This window comes from Python bivittatus, unplaced genomic scaffold (assembly GCF_059951505.1).
Source record: "Python bivittatus isolate LINGU-HERP-01145 unplaced genomic scaffold, Pbiv_v1 ctg000480_np1212, whole genome shotgun sequence".
NCBI lineage: Eukaryota > Metazoa > Chordata > Lepidosauria > Squamata > Pythonidae > Python > Python bivittatus.
The window spans coordinates 106,140,453-106,168,437 of NW_028277075.1; the positions used below are offsets into that span (position 1 = coordinate 106,140,453).

The 27,985-nt window shown below is 41.4% G+C and overlaps 1 protein-coding gene across 2 annotated transcripts in view; it reads right to left on the bottom strand.

Moving 5' to 3' along the window:
- The window catches only part of ABCB11 (ATP binding cassette subfamily B member 11), a 64,139-nt gene that overhangs the window by 13,355 nt on the left and 22,799 nt on the right, over window positions 1-27,985 (bottom strand). The window contains exons 7-23 of one of the 2 annotated variants that reach the window (XM_025174618.2): window positions 27,682-27,769; window positions 26,214-26,347; window positions 25,246-25,417; window positions 24,224-24,348; window positions 23,105-23,279; window positions 21,768-21,881; window positions 20,171-20,281; window positions 19,929-20,054; window positions 17,954-18,157; window positions 15,929-16,099; window positions 12,804-13,005; window positions 11,397-11,460; window positions 9,556-9,691; window positions 5,579-5,746; window positions 2,296-2,400; window positions 1,998-2,159; window positions 314-517 (exon numbers count right to left, since the gene is read on the bottom strand). In XM_025174618.2, coding sequence (XP_025030386.1) covers window positions 314-517; window positions 1,998-2,159; window positions 2,296-2,400; window positions 5,579-5,746; window positions 9,556-9,691; window positions 11,397-11,460; window positions 12,804-13,005; window positions 15,929-16,099; window positions 17,954-18,157; window positions 19,929-20,054; window positions 20,171-20,281; window positions 21,768-21,881; window positions 23,105-23,279; window positions 24,224-24,348; window positions 25,246-25,417; window positions 26,214-26,347; window positions 27,682-27,769 — 2,461 coding nt within the window. The remainder of the gene's footprint in view (window positions 1-313; window positions 518-1,997; window positions 2,160-2,295; window positions 2,401-5,578; window positions 5,747-9,555; window positions 9,692-11,396; window positions 11,461-12,803; window positions 13,006-15,928; window positions 16,100-17,953; window positions 18,158-19,928; window positions 20,055-20,170; window positions 20,282-21,767; window positions 21,882-23,104; window positions 23,280-24,223; window positions 24,349-25,245; window positions 25,418-26,213; window positions 26,348-27,681; window positions 27,770-27,985) is intronic. The other variant, XM_025174620.2, reaches the window with a different exon arrangement.

Genomic DNA, 27,985 nt, shown 5'->3' on the forward strand with positions numbered 1-27,985 from the left:
ACCTCTAGAATACTTGAACCCAGTTTGCTACAGGTGCCATTAGCTGCAATTCACACTGCCCAACTGGGTAATAAAGGTGCTTTTCAAGTCTGGAACTGGACACCCCTGAAATAACAGACTTTCTAAGGAGCAGGTCATCTTTCAAGCCACAGAAATGTTAAACGCTGGGAAGCTTCTGGTGCTTAACAAGCTCTCTGTACGTATATATATGGAGAGATAGATGCAGATAGAAACATCTGACAAAGGCAATTGCTTGAGCAATTACTCACCCTCTCAGTCAGTCTTAGAGTAAAATAGAAATAAAACCCATTACCCTTCCGGTAACTTCCATCGCTGTCTTGTCCTGAGATGCAAAGCCTGTCAGCATTCGAGACTGCACCATTCCCGATAAAGCCAAGAAAGGCAAGAAGCAAGTTATGACTAAGCTGAGTTTCCAGCTGAAGTAGAAAGCAATAATAATGGCCACTCCGATATTGGTGAAGGAGTTCACAATCATTCCTATCTGGGTGCCAGTTGCCTAGGAAGGAAGGAAGGAAGGAAGGAAGGAAGGAAGGAAGGAAGGAAGGAAGGAAGGAAGGAAGGAAGGAAGGAAGGAAGGAAGGAAGGAAGGAAGGAAGGAAGGAAGGAAGGAAGGAAGGAAGGAAGGAAGGAAGGAAGGAAGGAAGGAAGGAAGGAAGGAAGGAAGGAAGGAAGGAAGGAAGGAGATCAATCAATCACCAACAGCTTCTCCCACTAGACTGGGTCTATGCAGCAGATGCTGGAGAGCTCAGAGATGCAACTAGACATTGTCCCACCATCTGCTCTACTCCATGCTGTTACTCAGTCATCAGCGCTGAAACCCATTCCATTTCTTTACATAGAAAGGAATGAGCCATTTTGGCAGCCTTCTCAAGCCTCAGAGTATCTTAGGTTAGCCTTATTTTCTCATGAAAAGCATAGGAGCACCATTACCTGAAAACTGAAGAAGATTGCAGGTTCATGGCTTCCATCTGACCTACTGGCAGCTCTGTTTATTTGCTCGCTATGTATACCAGACACCCTTTTGTATTTCTAGCTGCAAAACAGGCCTATCAGCCACAACACAGCCACTGCTACCTTTATACTTTGTCTATTTTATTCACAGTGTTCTCAGCTTGAGGTAACCTCACAAGAGGAGTGACATAGAGGAGATCTAGAAAAGTTTGGTCCAAAGTCACCGTTATTGACGTAAAACACTTCAGACCAAAGGTGGACCTTCAATGTGGTCTTCTCTATGTGTGTGCTATGGATGACTAAGGCAAGTGTGTTTTTTCTGTATCAGATGTAAGCTCTCTTCTCAGGGAGGAAACATTCCAACAGACAGACCATCTAGGGAGACGGGCATGAATGAAGGGGCGAAGACAAAGGCCTTTTATTATGGAACGGATTGCCCCATAAAGTGCAGCTGATCCCCTTTCTCACTTATTTTATCACCAGTTCTTGAAGACTGCTTTGTGCCCCCAGATGTGCAGATAATGATTTTACGACTGGGTTTTAATGGCTAGCCTCGTCTCCTCTCATTGTTTTACATTGTTGTTTTGATGAAATCATAATTTTAAATGTCATAAAGTTGCTTTGAGAGGTGGCTTTTGCAACAGAAGGGCAGGAGAGAAAGGGTTTCATAAAACAAGTCAAAATAAATCATGCAAGCCACTTGCTGACTAAAAGCCTATAATGAAGATACAGATTTACAACTGCAATGAGAAGATGCTTAAGATATCTGCATACCATGTATTAATAATGTCTTGTAATTTTCTTCTTTTATCATATTAATAATTATAAATCATTGGGAACTTTGCAGCCACACTGGGGGTTGCACCCATGATCCTGGGAGGGGGCTCAAGTTGTATACTCTTCCTCTATAAGATTACTGAAATACAAATTTGCCAGTAGCAATTATCATTGTGCTTCATTCTGACTTTGCACTGCACAAGCATATTGGATGATTTCTGACATAACCTTTAAATAAAATCTCTTACCCCTTGAACTTGAGAGGCGTCAGTTGCTAGTCTTGTAGTCAAGGCCCCTGGGCTGTTTTTATGATCATCAAACCAACCAATTTCTTGGCCTAACATAGCCTGGAAGCCAATTTTCCTTAACCGTCGTGTAAGCAATTCTCCAGCTTTTGCAAAAGTGTACCCCTGCAAGGGATTTTTACAAAGTGTAAATCTAAGCATCTATCTACATGTACAAAAAAGAAAAAAACAAAAGGGGTCACAGGGAGAGTAGCCAAGGAATGGCACCCGCCTGCCAATAAGCCCATTCCGTTATCATCACCTGCAAGAACTGGGTGAAGAACGATACGATCCCAACGACGACAAAGAGCAGGCAGACACCGTTGATCTGAGATCTCTGCTCTTCTTCATCAGGCAGAGAAAAGGTCTTGGGGAAAGAAAAGGAAGCATTATAAGATTAAACACATGTTTTTACACAAAGTAATTGAAAGCACACTGAGAGTTTTCATTCAATATTTAGGCCACCGCATACAGTGATATAGAACCACACATACTTGTGTATTCTAATCTGTGTTTATTTTAGCATGGCATTTCAAATGGTTCATAATCATTGCTGGCCACATCATCAGGTATAAAGAATCAATAACAGCAGAATCTGAGTATTAACATTTTCCACACTACATTACTAACAGTCTTGGTTGCCCCTCTTTGGCCCCTTCCCAGTTTGTGGACACCTTTCTTCAAGAGTATTACCCCATTCTGGATATTTTTAATACCTGGATTTAAAAAGTGAAAGTTTGTTGAACCAGCGCTATAGTTCTGAAAAGCCTAACACTGCCCCCTCCCCACCCACCCCCGATGAAATAGATCAGAAGAAACGAGCTGCTCTTGAGAAGGCAGCAATCTACGTATTATTAGTAAGCGCAATGAAAATAATGATTGACCAAATGAAGCCGTGCAGCTTTGAAAAGGAGTACAAGAGAGCAGTAGCAGTAAAAAAGAACAACAATTAGGTAGCACTACGTCTTTTAAAAGTCCACTTTTAAAAGTCTAAAACCCATTAATGAATTTTCAGAGAAGAACCCATCAGGGTGAGTAGGTCGATTTTCCTATTTTTTTTCCCTTCTTTTCTTTGGCAACCATGTGACTGAAATTGTCCCTGAATCCTCATCAAGTTAGCTGCAGACATTGACTTGCTGGGAAAATAAAATAAATAAATAAATATGCACGTCCAATACATCTGTATTTGCATATTCAGATGCTAAGGAGGAATATTTCTGCCTTTCTTAAACATGCCTAATACACCACATTAGTGCCACTAATGGCACGTTTGCTGACATTCCTCACTTCGCTAAATATGTTCCACTCCAGAGAACAAAAAAAGCCAGTCTACATATTAGTTGACTGGCTAAGGTTAAATGAGAAGCAAAGTGCTTATTCAGGGCTTCCCACGCAATTGCTTTGTGCTCAGATGTGCCTCAGGCCAAGGTCCCCTCCAGATGTGGGAACTCCAAATCCCTGAATTTGCAGAATGGCTGTTAAGTTGCCTGGAGCATTCTAAGGGTGAAATTCATCCCTCTGGAGGTGGGCCAGGTTGGGGAAAGCAGTCCCAGCTGTCAGTAAAGACAAAAAGCTGCCTTCTCTGCAGCTTTTTGTCCCCTTTCAAACCCAGGAGGACAGTCCTTGTGAAGCAGCGGCAACTTTGGACCTGTAGCAAGCATTAGATCAGGGCCCAAGGCTCCACTGATTGCTTTTTCTACTGTTTCCAGCTGACTGTCAATCAGTTGCATTTGTAACAGAAAATGAGATGAAAAAATTGGTTCCAGAAAGAAAATTCCCTGCTTACACCGCTTTCAAAAGAAATTATAGTGGAGGTATAAGATACTTTTGCATTATTAACTTTCAGTCAATCTTGCTGCCTATGGAGGATCAATATTAAATTTCAGGGGCAATAAAAAAGAGCACAGGGCTATTCTTGCTTTCTACAGGAGCTATTGGTATGCCCTGTCACGTTGGCAAAAATACAAAAGCTTGTGTTTAACACAGGTAAATGTTTAAAAATCCCCATCATTAAATGCATGCTAACTAGCTAACAGTAGAGAATAAGATGTTTCCATACTGCGGAACAGTTTAAAGCTGAAATAAAGTGCATTTGGAAAATTTTAAATGTACATAGACCTCTCTCCATTAAATATGATATTCGTCACTAAATTCTTTAAGGTTAATAAGCTCTACTAGGATATAATGATTCCTCAAGGGAAAGGACATCTAATTACTGTATTCTTTTCTTTTCAGATTATGTTTATAATTCTACGCACTTTGACTAGGAATAAGTCCCATTGCGCCAGATTTAAACAAAGCCACAGCGCAAGGAGGGAAAACGTTTAAAATGTTGGTTCCCCCTATTTCAAACTCCCTACCTCACCACCAAGAACATAATTATTAATCTCTAGGGAGAAAATAAAGGTACCTGTATTCTGCTGTCATTTTTCTTTTTCTTTTTTTAATTTATTCCTTCAGGTTAGCACAGACTCCTGGCAACTGCCTGGACTAGTCCCTGAAGTTTTCTCTGTAAGCTTTTGGGAAGTGGTCTGTCCTTGCCTCCTTCCCAGGGCTGAGAGGAGTGACTGGCCCAAGGCCAGCCAGCTGGCTTCGTGCCTCAGGCGGGACTAGAACCCTCGGTCTCCCGGGTTCTAGCCTGATCCCTTCACCCGTACATCAAAGCGGCTTTCCACTTGCCTTCTGCAGGGCTCATAAAACATGACAAGGGGGTTATGATTCCAGTCAAGAATACCCAAAGGAGAAAAGCTAGAAAAAAACCCTGCCACAAATTGGAATAGCCCCTCTTCCAATTGCTTTAAAGGAAAAAAGAAAGTGTTAGGAGCTCTAACCATACAAGTCTTGCCATGATATTTGTCTTGCCTCTCCCCCAAACTAGCATTTCTAGCATCCTTCTGCAGCAAGAGATGAAAAGGGTGCTGAGACATATTTGGGATCAGAAGTAGCTATAGGATTGTTTCCTCATGTGCTGAAACCAAAACGGACAGGGAAAACTACCCTTCTTATAGGCATTGTGCAACTGGTTTTTCCACAGAATTTTGAATTCCCGGCTACATTCCAAAGACTCCTTCTGATCTTGGGCCCATGAAAGATACTTTCGCACCTTCCTTTCCTTGTTTCTCCAGAATACTGCTGGCAAGTTAACAGGGCCTGCTTGAAGAACCAGTCTTAAAATAGTCTTCAAAACATATGTTTGTTTATATGCAGACACAGTGGTTAGATTTCCATATTGCACCAAACCACAATTTTTAAATAGTGGACGAAGCCACACGTTTGGCAAGATTCCAGTTTACAAACTACAAGGTAAACCAAAGAATCCACATTATAGCTTAGAGCGACGTGTGGATTCCTCCAGTAACGGCTTGTGGGGATTTCCACAAATCTTCAATAAATAAATGAATAAATAAATAAATCACGAGCAACCCAAAATAACAGAAAGGAAATCATTATGTCAGTGTTGCACACTGTTTCCATGCCATTTCCTGCACAACATATCACACCCAATAACATTTATTACAAGGCCAAGAAAATTGGTTGTGACCTACTCCAAGAATCTGACTGAAAAGCAAGGCATAGAGAGGGCTTACTGCCCCATTGACAGCTGCCCCAAAGGAGCCAAGCACCATATAGGGCCATTCGGGAGCATTGTACTTCAAAATCCTGGTGACGTTAGCAGGTTCTACTTCTTCATCATCATTTTCATTAATCAGTTCCTTTTAAAAAGGAAAGAAAGAAATATTAGCATTCAAGAATTTTGCTACCAGAGGAACAACAGCCAATGGCTCTCCACCCTGCCACTTTTCTGCAAGGGGGGAATCAAAATCAGGGGGGCAAATAACAAAAGCAGCATTGCAGCATTGTGATGCAAACTCTTTGCCTCTTTTGTACATGTGGTGTGATATCACACGTACATACAAAAGGGTTGGACTTGCGGTATGGCAGCATAATGGCCCCTGCCCTTTGGAACATCTTGCCCCCGGAGGTGAGACAGGCCCCCTCACTCCAGGCCTTTCGGAGGGATTTGAAGACCTGGCTCTGCCATCTGGCCTGGGGCGGGGAGGGAGGATGTCAGAAATGGGGTTGGCTGGCTCCTTAGCGGCCTGGTGTGGCCCTATCGGCCTCTTGGATTTTTTAGCTTTTTTATTTTTGTAATGTCTGGTTTTTATAACTTTTAATTGTATTTTTGATTTTAGTTTGTTGTAAGCCGCCCAGAGTCCCCCATTGTGGGGAGATGGGCGGGGACAAGTCAAATAAATAAATAAATAAATAAATAATGCGACTTGCATCATTTTTATGAAAGCTTCTGGTCCAGCAGACATCTCTGAAACTTTATAGATCTAAGTTTTTAGGGAATCGCCTCGCAGTATTGCTAACAAATAAAGTGCAGTTGCTGTGACCTTTCTGATCTCCTTTAAAACCTGCAGCATGAGGATCATCAAATATGGCCACTGTCCTCCTTTAGACTCCCCTTGGCCTTACACTAAGATTCTTTCCCCAGTAACTTCTTTCTTCTGCCATCTCCTCCTTTTACCCCAACCCATACATGAGCCAGCTTCAAGTTGTCCTTGGCTGTTATGATGTGACAGAAGTGTTTGCCCCTTTAAGCAAGCATCAGGCTCCAGAAAATTTGTGGTGGGAGCAATCTGCCACAGTTCACTAACAGTTTGGTTGGTGTCACAGTCAGATGATCCCTACGGGGTTGAAGTCCACAGATCTTAAAGTTGCCAAGGTTGAGAAACACTGGTCTATTGCATAATGAAGGGGAAGAGCACAACTCTCCTTAAGCCCATCAGCTGGTGGGCTGCTTTTCAACATGTGTTTAGCACTCTTCTGGAATCGGGCAAAATCTATGCCCAAAAGGAGTCTGACTATCAGCTGATACGACAACAGCACTTGTGCAAAATCAGAGCAAGTTCTGAAAGATGACTAAATCCATCAGTCAAAACTTGCCTATTCTCCATCCCCGGCACACTCAGACTGTGACATTTATTGGGAGGGAAGGAAAACAAAGCTGGGGGAATCCACCAATCCCTATCCTGAATGTGTTCTTTATGCCTCAAAATGGAGAGCACCACTAGCAGCATTGTACCTATGGCAGGACGGGGACTGCCAGCAGGGGTAGCAATTTTGTGCTGGTCTAGTTTTCTGCCAGCTGTAGGATGGGTGGGTAGGGCTTTCCCTGAGTCCAACAATGGGCCCATTTAGCCCCACTTTGCCTTTCCTGACTGGCAGAAGCTCTCCAGGAATTCAGCCAAATCTTTTCTAGACCACCCTGAAGCCACCAGAGACCGAACCTGAGATCTTTCATGTTCAGAGTGTGGCCTCTTCCACACTGAACTATGGCTCATACCACAATTTTATCTTACACTGCTGAGGTCAAGCTTCTCCAAAGCAACTATTCTCTCACCACTTCTGAATCTGCCTCTGCTTTCTGCGCCTTCCATTTACATCCTTCTCTAGGTTCTTGGGTAAACTTAATGGCTATGTGATGAGAGGATCTGTCCTTTCATGCATTGCTAACAGGTCCTCTCATCACATTTAGGAAAAAAAAAAAAAAAGGAAAGCAAAGAGTAGGAGTAAATGGGCACTTTACTCAGTGGAGACTAATAGGAAGTAGAGTCCCACATAGGTCTATGTGGGGAACAGTGCTTTTTAATATATTCATCAATGATTTATTGATTTATGAATGGGCAAGGAGCTGGCCAAGTTTGTAGATGACACCAAGTCATTTAGAGTGCTGGAAATCCAAAGTGATTGTAGAGAGCTCCCAGAAGATCTCTTTATTGGGTGAATAATCAACCCAATGGTAAATGCAATTCACTTTAAGTAAGTGTAAAGTACTGTAATGTGCACTGGAATAAAAACTCATAACTTAATATAGGCAGTGATGGGATCTGAGCAGTCTGTAACCATCAAAAAGATTTGGGGGCCATAATGAACAGTTCAGTCAAGATGTCGACTCAGTATGCGACAGTTATGAAAAAGGCAAATTTCATGCTAGGGGTCATTAGGAAAGGGGCTGAAAATAAAACTACAACATTTAATGTTGTTCTACAAATCTAGATACAGCTGCAACTGGAATAGTGTATAGTTCTGGACACCATATTTGATAAATAATAGACTTGGAGAATGTGCAAAAGAGGGCAACCAGAACAATCAGCTGGCTAAATACCTTCCTTACAGGAAAAGGCTAGAGCCTTTGGGACTCAGTGGCCTGGAAAACATAGTGATTGGTGGGTGGACATGTTCAAAGCATATAAACATATGCACGATATGGAAAAAGAAGATAGGAGAGATTTTCTTTTCAAAACGTTAGAACTAAGAAAACCAACGAAGCTGACTGGAAAGAGATTTAGAACATGCAAAAGAAAGTACTTCTTCATCCAATATATACTGTAATTCACATGTGGCATTCATTACCACAAGATGTGGTGGTGGCCACTCATTTGGATGGCTTTAAAGAGGAATTAGATAAATTCAATTCATGAATTTATCTAATTCCCTTTTAAATTCAGCATTACCTTCATGTTAACCAGTTGCAGGAGAACAACAGTGGGGTAGAATAAGTTGGCCACCATGAGAAAAGAAAATGGTGGAGAAAGATGGGCCTTGGCCTGATCCAATTCTTATGTTCTTAGTCTAACATGCCCACTTACACTAACTAATTTAATTAAATTAGCTGGTCCATAATGTACTACCTTCCACTCAAAAGTTTGATTTAGATGACCAGGATTTTCTTTCATGATTGCAGCTTTTGCATCACAACAGGATGTAAAAAAAGTGTTCACAATCAGCTTTTGTTTTGTGGGAGACAAGCAATTTATTTATGTTCAGATAAACATTTGTTTCTCAATTTTGCACTAAACAGGCACCACTCAGAGCAGCTAAAAACAGCTACACCAATACAAATTTAAACCATTTAAAAGACAAACAACAGAGAAGGATACATAGTAGGTGCAAGCAGATTCAATAGATAATATATTACAGCAGGTAAAGTTTATATCCTGTAGAAGGAATAATCTTAACTGGGGGTGAAAGACCAATGTGAGGTTGCCAATGTGGCTTTCTGCAGGAGGGATTCCCCTGTTTAAGTGCAGCCACCAACAAAGCTTTTTCTTTGTCCTCCTCCACCCAGCCTCTGACTCACCTGGGGTACGGGAAAGGGCCTCTTCATTGGATTTTAGGGTGCAGGCAAGCTGTTTCCTAAGATGATCTGGACCTACACATTTAGGCCTTTAAGATCATCACCATTCCTTCGTTTGGAGTCAAATTAGTAGTCACTGCAGCACTTACAGGACCAGTGTAACATCCCTCCCTGTAACCCTCACCAACCTTATCATCACTATGTTTGGATCAACTGCAATTTCTAAAAATTCTTAATGAAGGCCTCCAGCAGAGTAACTTGCAATCATTCAATCCCAGTGCAAGTATCACTGTGGCCAGGTCTGGTGTCATGAGGTAGGAAGAGAAAAAGGAACATAAAACAGAAGTTTGTCTTGGTCTTGCAGTAACTGTGACTGACCTTTATAAATGGTCTTCTGTCTTCTTCATACAGAGATATGCTATGGTTGACCTCTGAATAGGATCCTACAATTGACACTGGATGGTCAGGGACTATATTTGACAACTGTGATCTGGAACGCTGTCGAAGAGATGCTCTAAGAAACAGAGAAAAGTTCAATCACACTCCTATCCATTTCAAGAGTTGATGTCATGATGTATTTATCATATAATATCAAATGGCACCACGAGCTTTGCTTTGATGCCACTCTTACTGCACCTGATCTTTGTGAGATTCTTTATCAGCAAAATATTAGCATGAAGTCTTTAACGTTAAGTGCTGCCTATGCACGAGAAGATATCAACAGGCTTTGTAGTTCCTGAAGATTCTAATAAAAACAAAAATGCTTTAAATGTTTAAAAACAAAAATAAGATGAGGGAGTAAATTAAAAACAACAACAACAGCTCCAAAGTGGGCTGTCTGCTAAAGCAAAACAAAGGAGGAAACTGAACTGGAGAAGCAGATAACCTGGACATGGAGGTTCATAAGCAAGAACCAGGAGCATTCTACCCTGCAATGTTTTGCGGTGGGTCTTGCTTGTATCCGTGGCTCAGTTTAATCGCTCTCAAGAGACCCAGAGAAAAGCATCATGTGTCATACGTGCATCCGACTGAGTGACAAAAAGTCCTCAACACAGAGATCAACGCTTTAAGGAATCCATTTGCTACAGCAGCCCCACCTTTTTTTCCCAGGTCTGCACAAAAGCCTGGATAAAGTGAGGGTTCTTTTGTAAAAAACAGGGAGGTGCTGCATTTACATGAGATCCAAAGCCCTCCTTCTGGATTTATTATGTAGTCCACACAGCCCTAATATTTATGGCCTCAATTCACGATAGCTGGTGTAAATGAATCTAAACAAACCTTTTAGTTCTTTGCCCTAGTTCTGCACAATCTCTCTCACATCTGCAGCTTAAGAGAGTTTTTTTTCCCCAAGCCCTCTAAAATCCCCATTGCATATGTGGGCAGAGAAATTGGGAAGATCAGGTTACCAAATATTTACAGGGGGAGAAGACATCACATATTCACTATTTCTTGGACCAGGGCTCCTTCACCCCAAAATAAAACTTGGAGACCACCAAATAAATTAACTTTAAAAAATCCTTTAAAATGTAACTGGCCATAATTGTCAGTCATAGAGTTGAGTCATTTGGGCTTTTGAAGGTCCAAAAGGATTTCTGATCTACAATACTTTTGTTTGTTTGTTTTCAGAGGCAATGCCAGTATACAGGTAATATGCCATCATACTGCATCCCTTATATGTCCTAGATTGAGTGTCCTTCCCATTCCTTGGTGCAGGTCCACACATGCATACAAAACTGTGAAAACATGTTCAAAGAAGAATTCAAAGGAAATGGGGGTGGAAGGGGGAAACCAGACATTTTTTTAGGATATTTTCTGCAAAATAAGACCGAGAACACATCTGGTATCTCCTTCAACACTAGTATATAAGAGGGGTGGGGGGGATTCCATTATTACCAATATTATCTTTGTTCAGAACCAGAATCTTCTGACTCTGTACTTGTAAAAAACTAGGAGAACTTTGACATTATTTATTTTTATATATATTATATATATTCATAGCCATGGGTGTGGATTTATTTTCTTTTCTAGAAACTATTATGGAATGTGTGTTGCAAAACTTTCCCTCCTAATTCCATGGGTACAGTTGTAATGTGTCTCTTAAGTTTCAAGCCTTCAATGGAAAAGAAAATACGCTGCTTTCACACAGGTAGAGGTTTTCAAACTTTTTGCTACATGTTCTAGTTTAGATTCTAAGATTATTTTGAATCCATCAGGCTTACCGTAAGCTTGCCTGATAGCTCCCCCTGCTGAAAGACTGCTTTTTTTCAAGTCTTGGGTCAGGTACTGTAAATATAGACATAGAAGATTCATGACAGTCCAATCAAAGGTAAGAGAATCCAAGAGAAAGACCATCTAATCAAGTAGTATTAACATCAAGCAAATCTATGATGAGACTGAAAATCTCTGTAGGGTGCTTAACACTTGCATCTCAAGCCTTGCACTTCTTCTCTTTGATCACTTAAGCATTTGATAATTTGATCGTCTTAGGTCTGCTCATTTGGCAAACAAGCCATTATCTCTTTTTCATATGGAAACTTTCATAACTCACAGCAGCACCTGGACTTGGCACAAGAAAGGTGTGTTAAGAACACCAATTGCCCCTCACACTCATAATTGTGTGAAACCTTCACCTAGGTCCTCACCAGGAGCAAAGGCACAGGGAGCTGCTTCTATTGGCTGTATCATTTCATGTGGCAAGTAGACATGTGTGTATTTGAGCCTCCCCCCCCTTATCAAACTGTCATTTCAAACCCACTGCTAGAAAGTCAAGAGGAAAGCTAATTCAGAGCACTTATTCTGGAACAAGCAATGTTTGATATGGAGGAATCTTTTCTTCTTGCATTCTAAAATGGCCCAGCCCAGCCCATAGTTTGTTTGTTTTCTTTGATATTGTTTAAATAAAGCCCCTTTCCAGGGGCATATTTGCTAATAGATTTCAGTACATGAGGAGAACTGAACAGTGGGGCTAAGGTGCTGCTAGTGATATCAGCGAACCAGTGGCTGTTGGCAGCAGAGAGCCTTCCTTGTGAGCAGGAACCAACCAGAGCCTGCACTATTATCAGGGTTCTAGCTCAGCAGAAGCCTTCCTTGCTGAGACAAACATGCTATAAAATGAAGACGGGGTGTTATTAGGCTTGGAAGCACTCCTGGCCTGTTTAGCGCTCATGCAAAATATTTCAGAACACTAGGCGAAATCCAAAAAATATGCTTTAGAAGAACTACTTTATCACAGATGGGTTTGGTTACTGGATGTATGCAGAAAGCCCTGGCTGAAGGTATCTGTGTGTTTCCAAAAAGCACTGGATCAATGCATCTTCTTTCTAGGTCCCGGTGCCTAGTGGTAGGGCCATGCGTTACATGCACAGAGTTCAAGGCTCAGCCCTAGGCATCTTCAATTAAAAGGGGATTTGTAGTCCCTTGAGAGAGCTAAGATCAGAGTAGATGATATCTGAGCTATGTTTAATGCAAGAAGAAATGGTTTGATCCTGAATCAGAGAGCTTCCTTTGTTATGAAATATGCATAGTCTACGTCTCCGTGAAACCAAAGAAAATAAAAATCAAGCTCCATTACCAGGAAGTTAATTATTTGAGTTCTGGAACATTAAAGATACAGAATAAGAACTTGCTTTGCATTGATGTTTCCGTGAGTGCCTTGTCCCCCTGGCTTTGCAACGTTACCAGTGTGAAATACACCCCTTTCCGTTCTATCAGCTCTTCATGTTTTCCTCTTTCCACAGCTCTTCCACGCTCAAATCCAATGATGACATCTGCAGTTTTCACTGTGGACAAGCGATGAGCTATGGAGATCGCAGTGCGCCCAAGACGAGCCTACAGAAACAAAGGAAAGTTTCTTGGAGGTTCAACCATTAATGAAAGCGAGGTTTGTTCAGTCTGCACTTCTGTCATCCCAGACTACAGCATGAACCTTAACCAACTGATTTCCCTCTACAAGTATAGATATACATATGTCAAAAGATTCCTTAAATTGACATGGAGACTGATGCGCCATACAATGTAACTCAGTGGCTGGTAATAAAGCAACATATCCTTAATAAACCTGTGTGACGGGAATGCTTGAACTGGGATATTCTCTGAACCAAAGTCCTAGCAAGACAGAAAACTCATGCCCTGATAATCATGCAGCTGGACTATTACAATGCACTGTACATTGGATTATCGCTGAAGACCATCCAGAAGCTACAATTTCTCCAGAATGCAAAGGCTAGTGTAGCAGGTGACACTTGCCACCACAAACATGTTGCACCCATGCTCTGAGCCTGCACTAGCTTCCAATTATCTTCTGAGTACAATTCAAGGTGTTGGTCGTTACCTATAAAGTCCTGTATAGCCCGGCCTCAAGTATCTCCAGGACCACTTGCTCGAACTGGAATTAACCCACTTACTTGTTGGTCCTGGGAGAAACTGCTGCCAGTCCCTCATTTCTGCGAAGTACATAATATAGAGGCTCACAGGTGCTGTTTTTCTATGGTAGCACCTATACTGTCTATTTATAACTACATGATTTTAGTTTTTACTGTGGATGCTTTATGTTCTCATTTCCGTAAACCCCCAAGAGTCTTGAGACTGCAACAGATAATAAATGATAGAGAGTGAGACAGATTAATAGAGAGACAGATATTGAAAGCACACTGTGTGGTTGAGAGCATGCTGTGAACCTAGAGTAGCCTTGGGGGCCTTGCCCAATCATAAAATAGCTCCCATGTGGCTAGTTCTCAAATCCCCAAGGATTCCAAGGAAGGTATGAACAAGTACATTCATCCCCACAGATACCATGTTGAGGAACCCTGCAATAGTCAGTGCTAAGGTGTGGGCACCCTCCTTGGTTGCTAGGGCACAGTTTTTCATATAATTTAAAGGCTTTGTGATCTGCAGAAAGCATGGCAGTGATACAGTGATACCAGAGAAGCATATTTTAGCCCAGGAAGGAAAGAAGATCACAGTGCAAAAAATGATCTTGGCAGTACAATTTTTGGAGGTTGGGGGCTACAAAAGTGGTTGTTGCCAAATCTTCCTCTGCATCTCTTTGTAAGAAGATAAAGCAATCACATATTCTTCCCCTGTTTATTTCGACCTAAATTCCTCTGTTGTTTACCTATATCTGTTTTAGAACTTAAGTTTCCATGATGTTGAAGGATCTCTCATTCCTGTTTGTTAATAGAGAAAGCCATCTGTGTCGGTGTAAATGAATAAATCATATTTTAAAAATAAAATATGGGATGTTACTCAAGGCCCACTTAGATCTGTATGGGGTATTCCAATCCCTTTCTTAATAAAACAGCTGTTTCTGGGTCATTGCACTTTTGAAGCACGGCTTCCTTTCATATCTACTTCAAGTTGAGGATGGTTTGAAAAACGGGATTTGGTGTGGTCTCTGTGCATATAACATGTTATGTGTTCAGCACTAATGCATTAATTTTAAAATGTTTTTAAAATAATAATAATAATAATAATAATAATAATAATATTTCCAAGAAATTACTTAAAGAGTATAATTTGATTGAACCATAGCAGACAAAGGAGGCAAACATTTCTCATCTGTCCTTTCTTAAAATTGTAATAACTCTAAATAAAAAGCTGTAGATAAAGTAGGGGACCACCTCCTTCACCATAAAAGCAGCTTCCTTTTGCTTCTGATTTCATTTCTCTCCCAACCCCCCTTCAAAAGTGATGCTTACAGAATCCACAAAAAGTCAAAGGTAGCTTCTATAGCTTGCTAAAGAGAGTGACACTGAGTGATTTCCCAGCAAATTCGCAACAACTATGTACATGAAAGGAAACTGTACAAAGTTCTGTATCTTAAGCAAAGCTGCAGACGGAAACAGATGGAGGTTTTAAAGAAAAATCTGATTAGAAAACCTGAATGGACCAGAATGCTGCCCTACTAATCCAGAGAGTGAAAAGAACCATCAGTGCACTGATCTGCATATCCCTACATACTTTTTGCCAGCATCACTCAAGCTCCTGATCCCATCCTGCATCCCATTCTTACTGCAACCTGATTCTCTGGAAACTGCAAGACCATTTGATGGATCATGAATGCTTGTGAGGCACCATGTTTTTGAAATGCATCCAAGTCACTGTTTTTTAACAAAACTTTATGGAGTTCCACTGCGCCCACAGGCCTTTCTCTTCACAAGAGCTGTCACAGTCATTTCAAAGGGAGACTGCAGCAAGCAACAGCATGTGTGCATTGGAGAAAATGCAAAATCTAAAAATCTATCCTTACTATTATCGTTTCATGTTGCTGTTCCTCCAAAAGTCTTTAGATGAAATACTGTAGGCACCTCTCTTCCCCACTCAGGGTTTACCCTCACCAGAGTTAAAAAACAGTGCTTAGATTCACAGATTCTGTTAAGTCATAATCTAAGTTGAATTAAATCACAGTAGTTGCCTTCACAAACTTTACTAAGCCCTAAGCTATGCTTTACAGATCACAACGTCTGGGTTCACACAGCATGCAAAGCCGAAGCTACGCAAACCACATGGCTTAGTGCACTGTGTGAAATCAGGCAACATCTGGCTAATGGTGGATGGTAGTGTCAAGAAGGAATTCCTCCTCCTCATCTGAGACTCTAACCGTCTTGCTATGTTAATCATAATTTTATATCCCAGACCCTGTTAAAACTAGTGAGAAGAATCCCCTTTATAGGTAAAAGAGGCCATACTTAAGACTGAAAAACAGAGTATTCCTAACCCCACTGGACTGAAATAGTATGATGACACAGCCAACCTTGGAAAGCGTCTCTTGCACGGTAGCCTCACTTTCGTTGTCCAATGCTGATGTAGCCATGTCCAGCAGCAGAATTTTAGGGTTTCGAACTAAAGCCCGAGCAATAGCAATTCGCTGCTTCTGGCCTCCACTCATTTGGCTACCGCCTTCTCCAACAAGGGTGTCAAATTGCTGAAATAGTGGAAACAGCAGACAAGTTACAAAAAGTTTTCATCTCAGTCCTCTTAGGTCAAATCATGAGTATTACATTGCATGGCATGAGATGGAGAAGCAGCCACAGTATAACTGGGGCTTTGGCCTTCTGTTCCAAATATGGGGGGAAGAAGAAGCCCATCTTCCTCTCCAGAGGAAAGGTCCATGTGATCCTGAAGCAAGGATGTCGCAAGCAAGCTTTGCCCGAGAAGAGAAACACAGAAAGGGAAGGCGGGGGCTGCCAATTCAGTTCCAACTCTTGCAGAATGGGAAAACAGAGATCCGAAGGGCTCTCCCCACTGCTGAGCTGGTGCTACTCTCCCCATCTTTGAACGGGCAGAAAACTATCCCGGCATGAAATTTATGCATTCCTATCCAGCCTCTGCTGCCTCAGTTTCAAGCCACTGTCAGTCTGGGGCTTGCTCTGCAAGCCTAACTGATGTCACCCTCTGTTTGGACAGGACCAAGGGAGGAGAAAAAGGCTACTCTAACACTGGTACAGTACAAAGGACTAGGTTCACTCAAGGCCTGGGGACAAGTTGAAAGCAATATCATGGGGTCAAGGCAGGAAAAAAAAAAGGTGTTGCTGGGGCACAATTGTGCAGTACTTGGATAAAAGGGGAAAAAGATTTCCCCAACTTGCCACTCTCTAGATACATTGTGCTTCAACTCCCATAATCCCTCACTATTATGCACACTGCCTAGGGGTTATGGGAATTGAAGTCCAACAGACATGGAGAGCACCAGATCAAAGAAGGCTTGCCTAAGATAAGGTGCTACTTTAGATCAAGTCTAACTCCTAGGTCAGCATTCCTGAAAACAATCCCAATAAATTTGGACATGATATGTATTATGTATGAGATCTGAGGGCATTACTGACTACTGAATTTAGCTTTCAGTAGCACTCACATTTGCCCCAAACTCAAGCATATATTGATTTATTTTTTTATTTGGTTTTTTTTTTAATATAAAACCACCATTTCCAAGAAAAAAGTCTACCAATAATGGCTGTAACTCATATATAGTTATGTATGCATGATAAAGCATAACCCCATGTGCATATCCACCTACAGATTATGATTCTGAGATATTTTTTTTTCTGCAGCTGCTCTATTTGTTTTAATCTCCTCTAAGAGCTTTTCAAGGAAAAATGTCAGGGAAAGAAGGCTCATTTTGCCTCTATTCCTTCCCTAGAAGCAATGTCTTTTCTACCATCTTCTATCCCAGGCGCAAATGGCTTCAGAAGGGATGAGATGAAGCACATCGAATGTCTTATTACAGAAAGCTACTGAGCAGGAAATGATCTGAAAGGTTCCCCTAGATACGCAAACAGTCTTTGGGTAGACCATTACAGTTAGTACTGTCAACCACTAGCCATGGATGGTAATCTACCACACCACCACTAATTTCCCCTTTCTAATTGCCTAGGATCGCAACAACTACGAAAACAATACAGGTCTTGCAGAGTGGCAAGTTTTTCTCTTAACTTAGACAGAGCTGAACAATCTTTTCAGCCTGGCATGATATTATACTGCCTCTGCCCCCAAACCCTTAGTAAAATCTAGCAATATCATATGAGAATGCTAAAATCTTATACATTCTCACCTGAACTTACATGAGATTGTATGCAAGAGTTCTTAAGATTTAAGAAGCTCTTGAGATGTTGGCTATTTCTTAGATGCGATCATTTAAACAAATTAATATTGGGTGTCATGGATACTTTGGCACTAGAGGACATCATGTTGCCAACCCCTGACTTAATGGTTACGAAGATCTGGCGTAGGCGACAGTCTTGGCAGAAGGTTGAAAGGGGTAAGCTGAAGTTCCTTTTACCAGAGGTAGATCCATGATAAAGTTGTAGGCGTTGGCCTCTTTGGCTGCTCTGGTGATGTCTTCCATAGTTGCATCTTCCCGACCATAGCGGATGTTTTCTGCTATAGTGGTGGCAAACAGGACAGGTTCTTGTTCCACAACACCCATCAAAGAACGCAGCCACTGAATATTCAGGGAACGAATGTCGTGTCCATCTAGGGTAACCTGCGCAATAATAGTTTGTAGGGAAAGACTGCGGTCACCTGCACCTTCTTGTTGACATCTTCCTCTCTTAACAGGAAGCAGCTTCTTAAAACAGCAGCTTTGAACTCCACTAATTCCAGTTTCATGCCTAATTCCTACATACAATGCCTGGAAGCTACTGAGGCTTAGCCTAGCCTATGAATTTTTCACAATTTTCCTTGAATCTCAAGCCACACATGATCTCTGAAACACCTCTTGGCTTCAAACATAGTTTGCTCTAAAGCATCTGAGCTTCCCTTGTGGGGAGTGGGAACTAAGAGTAATATAAGGTCTCTCTGGACCAGTGTTTCTCAATCTTGGCAACTTTAAGATATGTGGACTTCGATTCCCAGAATTCCCAGCCAGGAGTTGAAGTCCACATATCTTAAAGTTGCTAAGGTTGAGAAACACTGCTCTGGACACATAGCATTAGCTTCACAATTCTTTGAATTCTGAACATTGTATTTCTATGCCTCCACAGATGTCTCCTGGAAGAGCCCCCCATAGTTGCCTTTAATCATTGTACATACCATCTACTTAATTCCTTAGTGAAATCTGTGAGAGTTGGTTGTACTGAAAATAATGATACAGTTCTAGGTGCCAGTATTTAGGGTGGCTGTGCATACCAATTCTGAATTTTCCAAAGATGAATGTTCTTTTCTATTGGATATTTTAATTCAGATGCAACCTGTGAGATAATATTACTTAATAGTTTCATCTACCTAGGTGGATTTGATATTAAAAGACAGGATTTCAGCATGAAAAGAATTTAAAAATATTTTTACACAGATGGGCTGTGCCATATCCTGGAGCACATCATAATGTATTTTCTTCATTTTGTCTTGATGCAATACATGTACCCAGGTAACTATAAATTCCTCAATAAAATCACAGTTAAGTGCATTCTGACTTAATGAGGCTCACAAACCCAACCACCTAGTATGAAATCTAATTGATCTGAATCCTGAGAGAACTGCTTGTCAAGATGCATCTTCTAGTCGCACAAACATCCCATTTATGGAATGTGTGCATTACACAATGAAAAACACCCATTTGTTTTAAATGCTGATGGCATGATACCTTTCCATGTAGACAGAGTTGTGCACATGGAGGGGAATCACTGGGTTCAATAGAGTTTTCCATTTCCAGTTTTGAAGGCCAGGCATGTCTCTCATATAAATATGAATGTCACCTCATTCCTCTCCAACATGTGTGCAGTCCCTGAGAGTATTTGCCCATCCTACTAGGTTTGATAGTGTGTGTACGCTCCAGGTCCTCTCCCTTAAATGTTGTCATCTGATGGGACCTTGGGGGCACACCTTCTTAGTAGCTGCCCATGTCCTTTGGAATAGCCTCCCACATGAGATTCAAGGGTTCCCTACCCTTTTAGCCTTCCAGAAGGCCATGAAGACCTGGCCCTTCCCCCAAAGTATTGGGCTAGGATGGGGGCTGAACTGGGAAGCTGTTTGGTCTGGTGCCTGTGGGGAAAGGTGATTTTGTTTGTATCTCTGTTTTTATTGATTATTGTGCGCTGCCTAGGATCATTATATGAGATAGGTGGCCATTTGAATTCTGCAAATGAATGAATGAATGAATGCTATTTTGCTCTCTGAGTCCACAGACCAGTTGATTATAGGAGGCCAAGAACACAGCTTCATAGCAAATTGCAAACATAACTACCCAGCAAGAATGGATCAGGCCTCAGGATTTTTCCAATGAAAACAAAGATGATAGAGTTAGGTCAAAGTCTCACCATGCCTTCTGTAGGGTCGTAGAAGCGCTGGATCAGCTGAATTGTGGTACTTTTCCCTGCTCCACTTGGGCCAACAAAGGCTGTGGTTTCACCTGGCTTGATAATCATGCTGAGTTTTTCTAAAATCTGGTTTTTTTTAAAAAAAGAAAAAGACATTGTATTTGAAAAGTCCTAGCCTAGGTGCCCAGAATAAATCTGGAAGTTACGGCAATGCTGCACAATAGAATCTTTTGAGTTCTTACCTTAACCTCAGGCCTGGATGGGTAATAGAAGGTTACATTATGGAATTCAATTTCACCCCGGACTTTATCCAGTTTGTAGCCATCTTCTGACATGCAGTCAATACTAGGTTTCTGGGGTAGAATTAATCGGGTCACTCATTTTGCTTTTTCTAAAGAAGCGTTCTTTCAGTTTACAACTAGTTCCATATCTCCATATGAAGGATTTATCCTTCCTCCTTTTCTGGCTCTTATATCTTGAACTGACTTTCAGAATGCCCGTGTGGTCGTTCCATCTCTTATTGATTTCCACTCCCAACCCAGTACTTAACAAGTCCATGAATGTTTTGGTAGACCACCTAGTTCCCAGTTAGAGAACTCTCCAAACTCTTGAAACTCTAAATGTAACTATCCAGTGTGCACCCTCACCCTGAGGCCTGATGCCAGCACATCTGGCTATGCTGCTTTTATATCATCCATTTAGGGCACCCAGAATAGCCATAAGTGAAAGGCTCAGACCACACAAGTATTCAAGTGATTGGCTTGCTAGTTATATCCCATCTTTCATTCAGGAGCAAAAGGTGACGTACACAGTACTCGCTCCTCCTATGTTCCCCCACCACAACCCTAGGAGGTAGTTTGAACTGAGAGAGAGGGACTGGCCCAAAGTCAACAGGGAGTTTCCATGGCTGAGGGTGACAAGAACTTGGTTTCTTGCTCCAGTGCAGAAGAGACTTGCTTAAGTCAACAGCTCAGTATGTGTTTTTGTTTTGTTTTTATCCCTTCAAGTCAATTTGACTCCTGGTGACTGCCCAGACTAGTCTCTGCAGTTTTCTCGGCAATCTTTTTTGGAAGTGGTTTGCCCTGGCCTCCTTCCTAGGGCTGAGTGAGACGGACTGGCCCAAGGTCACCCACCAGGCTTGGTGCCTCAGGTGGGACTAGAACTCTCGGTCTCCTACTTTCTAGCTTGGTGCCTTCACCACTACACCAAACTGGCTGTCTTCAGTATGCATAGACCTGCCTATTTATATGCATTCCACTTTAAAAATTATTTTTGGCAAAACAAGGAATAAAACTAATATTCATTGTATCATTGGCTTGTACAGCCATAGTTCGTTGGTATCCAGAGAATTATTGTGGGAAAGATTTAATGGGTGTTTTTTCTTGCAATTTCCTGAAGCATTGGCAGTGCTATACATATTAATATCATTCTTGGAGCTTCTGGCCTTCTTTTCTTTCTTATAATCACACGCCTGAGGGGCCAAAAAGACTTAGTTCCTGAAACCACTTAATTTGCAAATTGTCTCACTGCCTTTCTTGATGATCAGGTACCTTATAAAGTATAGCCTCCTTTGACAGACAAAGTGGGGCTCAGTGAGAAGCTGAATATTCATAAGAAAATCATTTAGGAATGTCACTTGGATGAATGCACTCTTTGTAAATACCCAGACAGGATGCTGGCTTGCTTTAACTTGCAATCAATTTCTTTTAATCACTATAATATTTCTCATTTGTACTCTTGGCAGAAGCTTAGTTTCCATTACTTGAAGCTCTCTTCGCCTATTTCTCCCCCCTCCCCCCAAAAAGCAAACAGGCAGCATCAAAGGACTCGGTTACTCACTTCATCTATTGTCTCAAAGATATTCGTGGCAGCCCCTCGACCTGTTGCAAAGGCTTCCAAGCAAGGGGACGCCTGACCCAGATTTAAAGCACCTATCAGGACACCGAGAAAAACCTGAGAGGGATAAAGGGAAAAAATAATTAAGTTTCTTGGTGCCAATACTAAATTACAATTAGAAGCTATAGAAGTCCAAAAGGAGTATTTCTGGAAGGCAGATAAAATGCTTTGTTCTTTTGAGAAATAACATCATAAAGGTTATTTCTCTCTATCAGAAGGCAGGAATACAATATAAAGCCTAGAGTGATTCTTTTCCTTCCCAATCTAGGGAAGCTATTTCAGCTTTCACATCAGGGATTGGCCCCTTAATTCCAAGCAAGATTTAGAGGTCTAGAAAATACTTGGTAAGTACTAATAATAAGCAGACTAGCTGAATGCTGAGCCTTATGGTACTCCCCCTACACCACAGGGAAGCATCAACCAGCTTGAAGTTCAAGGCCTGCAGAAATGCAACACATCTTCAGAAAAAGAAAGAAACAGCTCCCCAACCCCAAAAGACAGATCTGTTTGCAGCAGACATGCAACGCTCCTTGACAGCAACACTGGGGCTGGAGGGGTGGGAAGAACATATGGTGGAAAGGTTATGGCATTGAGCGAGGCTGGGCAAAGCATTTGCTTGAAGCGACCTGGTTCTGCACAAGAGACAGCAGGGAACAACTTCTGAAGCAGCTGCATGAACCTTGGAAAGGGCACAGCTGCTTTCACAGCTGGAAGAGAGAGGCTTTGTTTCTGTTCCCAAAGGCAGCAGCACTTTTAATGATTTGCACAGTGTTATAATGGAAGCTCCTGGAAAGGGGTTGCCAACAGGAACATGTTTCACTGCAACATTTTGCTGCAGGGTGCCATCACTCCCAGACCCACCTCTCCAAGAAAGGAAGTGACTTGGCTTCCTCAGGGCTTAGATCCAACCCAGCCCTGGGGTCAGAGGAAAGGTTCTTCCACTCACCCTTCCATATTTACACTCTGCAAACTTCCCTTCAGTTTGGCTAGCCACCAACTCTTTTGGAAACACTGGGCAGTGGGGCAGGACAAAAGAAATAGGAAAACCCACATGGATGAGTTTTCTTTTTGTATTTTCTGGATTCCAAGTGAATGGCTACTACAATGCTATCTACAGAGGTCGACCATCTTTTTTTTAATAATTCAGTTTACAAAATAATCACTCCAGGGTCAAAGCAAGCAGTTGGGCAGAAAGGGAAGGCTTTTGGGGGGTCGCTGGCTCTCCTGATAGCTAAATGACTGTTTGTGCTTAAAGGAGGAAGGCTTTAGAAAGCACTTGCCTGCAAAAGAGTGCCTGGAGAGTATTCCTGTTCTTCAAGGACAAGTTTTGAGCCATACCAGAAGGCCAGCGCATAGCACAGGAAAATGATACACCAAATGTAGCCCGTGAAAAATCCCATTATGATTCCTTTTCTAATCCCCCAATTTTGAGCAAACACCAGATTTTTGTCATATCTGTAGAAAGAACAAAAGGTATATTGAAAGAGCACATTTCAAAAAAATAAGGTTGACTCAAATGAAGGATCATTTTACAGGTTACATCACTGCAAAATAAGAACTGTGACGCTCTATAGGAAGATGCCTTGTAATGTGGTGTCACAGCCCATCCTTTGCATTTCCAGGAAAGTCTGGGAAAGACCCATGTCTAAACTCTGGTGATTTGCTGCCCAAGCAGTGACTAGGTTCACACATATGGCTAAGTCATAATGTGATCTGTTTAGTTTTGGTTTAGCCAATTGCATGAGCTTAGCCATTGTGGTTACTAAGCCTTGGTTTACATCTTTATTTGTTGCATAAATTAATCAAGAAACTATAATTAAATACCCATTGTTTAACACTATCAGCCTTTCAAAGTAGGCCAGGTAGGAAACAGACACCTTAAGGCCTACTGGAGCTCTACTTTATTGTTATAGGGTATAATAACAATCTTGAAAGCCAGAGAGAGATTCTCTCCCCTCCCACTTATACCAAAGAAAATCAAGACAGGGCAGTCTTGGGTTTCTTCCACACCCCCTCCTGTCTTTTTGAGCTAAGCTGATGTTTCTCTAATGGCTGTTGCATTCTTCAAGGCTATCTCTGTGTTCCTACATAAGCATAATGGATGAAGCCATCCACTTTGGAACTACTACTAGGCCAGCTCTACAATATTGCTGGTTTAACCAAAGCAGCTAAATCTGAGGAAACTCTTATGGCATCTTACCATTTCATGCATCTGTCACAAGCTAGACTAAAAATAGAGCATCTCCCTAGACATAGCTTAAGTCTATTCATTCAAGAAAGAGCTTATTTTCAATTGTCACAATATGTTAACATTCATCTTTAGCACTTAAGCAATCATGGTCTGTTTTGATTCAGCTGGCTTGCTTAGTGCTCTGAAGCAACCCTGATATATAACCAACCTTTCAACTTCTTTCCTTTCCCCTCCAAAAGCAGCCACGGTTCGGATTGATGAGAGCACTTCATCGGCGATGGCACCAGCTTTTGCATAAGCCTTTAACTCTAGACCTGTCAACTTTGCCACAGACTTCAACAACAACAAAAACAAAAGTCAGAAGAATGAATATGGCAGAAAGGCTCTTTTTAAAGGTTGCTGTTCCATAGGCCAAAGTCTAACTCAGTCTTTTTCAAACTTGGCCACTTTAAGATGTGTGGACTTCAACTCCCATTCTGGGAGTTTTTAAAGTGGCCAAATTTGAAAAACACTGGTCTAACTAAATTACCTAGTTAGTTAATGAAATTGGACTCATGAGCAGGTTAGCACAATGCTTTGTGCCTTTGGGGAACCTATTTGTTAGGAAGGCTTTCTTAGCCTTCTTGTTTTGTAGAGGATTCTATGTAGGTACAGCTGAGATGGGTTAAAGGCTTGCCTTCACAGGACCAAAATCCCAACAGATGATCATGTTGATTAAACAAAGAGCAGCAACTCTTTTAATCAAGCAGCAAAGAGTCGTGAGACACTTTAAAGGTGACCCAATGCTGTGTGGTATACAGTGTCATACGTCAGAGCTCTCTCCTTCAGTTGCATGGAACAAAAGAAAAAACTGGAAGCCAGTTTGGTCTAGTGGTTCAGGTACCAGGCTAGAAACTGGGAGACGGTGAGTTCTAGTCCTGACTTAGGCATGAAGCCAGCTGGGTGACTTTGGGCCAGTCACTCTTTCTCTCAGCCCTGGGAAGAAGCAGGCAAGGGCAAACCAATGGTTTCTCGAGGTGCCCACCTATCAGTTCTTATAAGGAATGACAGAAAATACTCCTGGGAAATTGTGTCAAATAAATGACCACTAGACTTTTAAAAAGAAAAAGGAGAAATAAATGGTTTGATGGAGTGTTACAAAGGCACTTCCTGAAAATCTTGCCCCAATCCCCAGGTCTCTCTAAATGACCTCAGGAACCCTCTTTCAATATAAAGGACATTCTTCCGTACCAGGCCAATTATGCCAGCTCCGATCCCAATTAGAGGACTAACTGCGATAATAACCAAGGTCAACTTCCAGCCTCTGACAAATCCTAGCAGGAATCCACAAACAAAGGTGGTGAAGCGCTGGATAAAGATTGCTACTTGATCAGCAACAGCATCATTTATTTTATTAATGTCACTGTGGAGAACAAGAAAAGTTGAAGCAGCAGATACATTTTGCTTTCATTTCAATTCCCAATGTGCATGAACGATATCACTCCTTTCTACACTGGGGAAATGTTGATGAGAATGATTTATCATGGTAATTATTCATTTGATCACTCTTTTATCTAGGGAATTTATTTCCTGTACATAAGATTAAACTTAAACTTAGTGCAAGCAGAGGGTCCTAAATTTCCAAGTGTCTTGTTCTGCTGAAACACCCCAAGATTCTACATGTTATAAAATGTGGGCTTCTATTTTTTATCCTCCCCGAGGGTTGGTTAGGCCCTCTTTCAGAGGTTCTGCTTAGCAAGGACAAGATGGGGAAAATAAAATTTGCATGGATGCTCATCAAGCACTATCAGCTTGTAAAAAACACCCGGCCAGATGGACTTTCCTCAGATATTTTTGTCCATCTAGAAAAATGTCTAAGTGCCATCTTTATCTTATTACCTGCATGTGATTCAACCATCTTCAGCCAGGTCTGTGGTTGTCTCTGTCTTTATTACTATATTGACATCTCAACACACCCACAAAATATTGGCTCTCCTGTAGCAAGAAACAAGGTCCCTGATGCTAGGCCTGGCCCTGCCAACAGCAGCTTCATAAAGCCATTTGCAGGCTTATTATGGACAACAGTTGTGGCAGTCCAGTGGACAAGTTGGCACAGCTGAGAATCAAGCTGGTAGAAATAACTTTTTAAACATTTACTGACTTTCCAGAGACTGTTTATTGGCATGTAGTCACATCAGTGGCTATCTTAAATTACTCACTCAGAAATTCGTGTGTTGAGCTCCCCCACTGATGTACAATCAAACCAGCCTATGTCCATCCTCATTATTTTCCTGAAATAGGCTTTTCGGATGTGTTGTGTCTGACGAGCAGCTGATATTACCCATAAGCAGATCTAAGAAAAGCGGGGCAGGGGGGAAGAAGCACAATTAGAAGAAAAATAACCCTTTCCTTGACTACTAAAACACAGTGCCAAACTGACAATACAGTGAGCTAAACAGATAACAGTCTATTTCCCAGTATCCATAGCATTGATTGTATGCCTTCCACTGCCATCATCTTTGCACACACTGAAAAAGAGAAAGAAAAATCAAACATCTCCTTTCTTTAGGTGAAACTGACAGGCAGAATTACACTTGGGACATTAGTGGAACTGCTTGGTTACATTAACTCAGAATGGAAAATATTAGACATGGGGATCGTGCTGCAATGGTGCTATTTATGGGAATAACACCGTATCACCGTCTTGCCTTTTGTAAGACCGGAGTTTCCAAATGTTCTACCTCCAGGGAACCTCTGACACATCAGACTGGCTGTGAGAGGACCATTGCACATAGCAGAGGATTCTGAAGAAGACTCTGCATTATGCTGTCCAAAGTATTGGGCTTCCTCATGTGAACTGAGTTCATACTCTAGCATGTAGAAACACTCATCAGCAGCATCAAAGGGAAGATGGATAATGGTGCACAAACTTATTTTTCAAGCACTTTGATCTGCAGTTTTGCTATTAGAAGAATACCAGATCAAGAAAAACCTAGCTGGAAAATCTAGGCATAATAGACATGTGGGAACCTGAGACCAGGCCTTTTTAAAACTCAGCTGTAGAAATCCATCCCATCTCTGTTTACTCAAGTACTGGCTATAGCACTTTTCTTTCCTGCATCAGCTTATTCCTTTTGATTTTGGCTTTTTTCCAACTGCATAGATATATTACACATTATTCTGAAGGTGTAGCATTTTGGCTTGCAAATGGATCCCTGTGGTTTATAAATAAATCAATGTCTACTCAGTCCCCCCAGCCCCAAAATCAATATTAGTCCTAAGGCAGTACAAAAATTTGTCTCAGATCAAGAAGGCACATAACTCCTATTTCCATAATGGCCTATTATTCTGTCCACATATATGTCCACGTATGTAAGAAGTGGCGGGGGAGGGGGGAGAAGAAGGCTACCGGTTAATGCATAATACTTTGTATGATTGGACTTTGATTAGTATTTCCTATTATTTAATGTTTTTGCAAATCAACAATGACAAGAATTGTCTGTTTCAGGAGCCTATGGTAGAAAAATGGGTTATATAATATGGAAAGTATTACTGATTTCCAAATCAATTACGTTTATAGGAGTTTGAATTGTCACTTAATATAGATGAACCCTGGCTGTTAAATAACTGACTTCTTTTCTGTTCTGGGGTGGGGTGGGAGATGAGGGACTAGAAGTAAATACTGACTTGGAGGTATCCAAGCACCAGAACAGCACAGCCAGTTCCTGCATAGAAAGTTGCAAAATAGATCATTTGGCTTTCAATATCCAGCAACCTATGAAAAAAAGAAGAAAAATTAATCAGGATTGAAACATCTTCTCAAGAGCCAAGTCACATGAAAGGCCCATCTTATTTTGGGCTAATGGGACTGCTTAAATGAATGCGTGCAAAGGATGTCATTTTAGGATTATGATTTCAGTGAGTCAATTTAAATATGTGGGCTAAACTGGCTGAGTGAATAGCACAGCAACTGGAATTGTCTTACAACCAA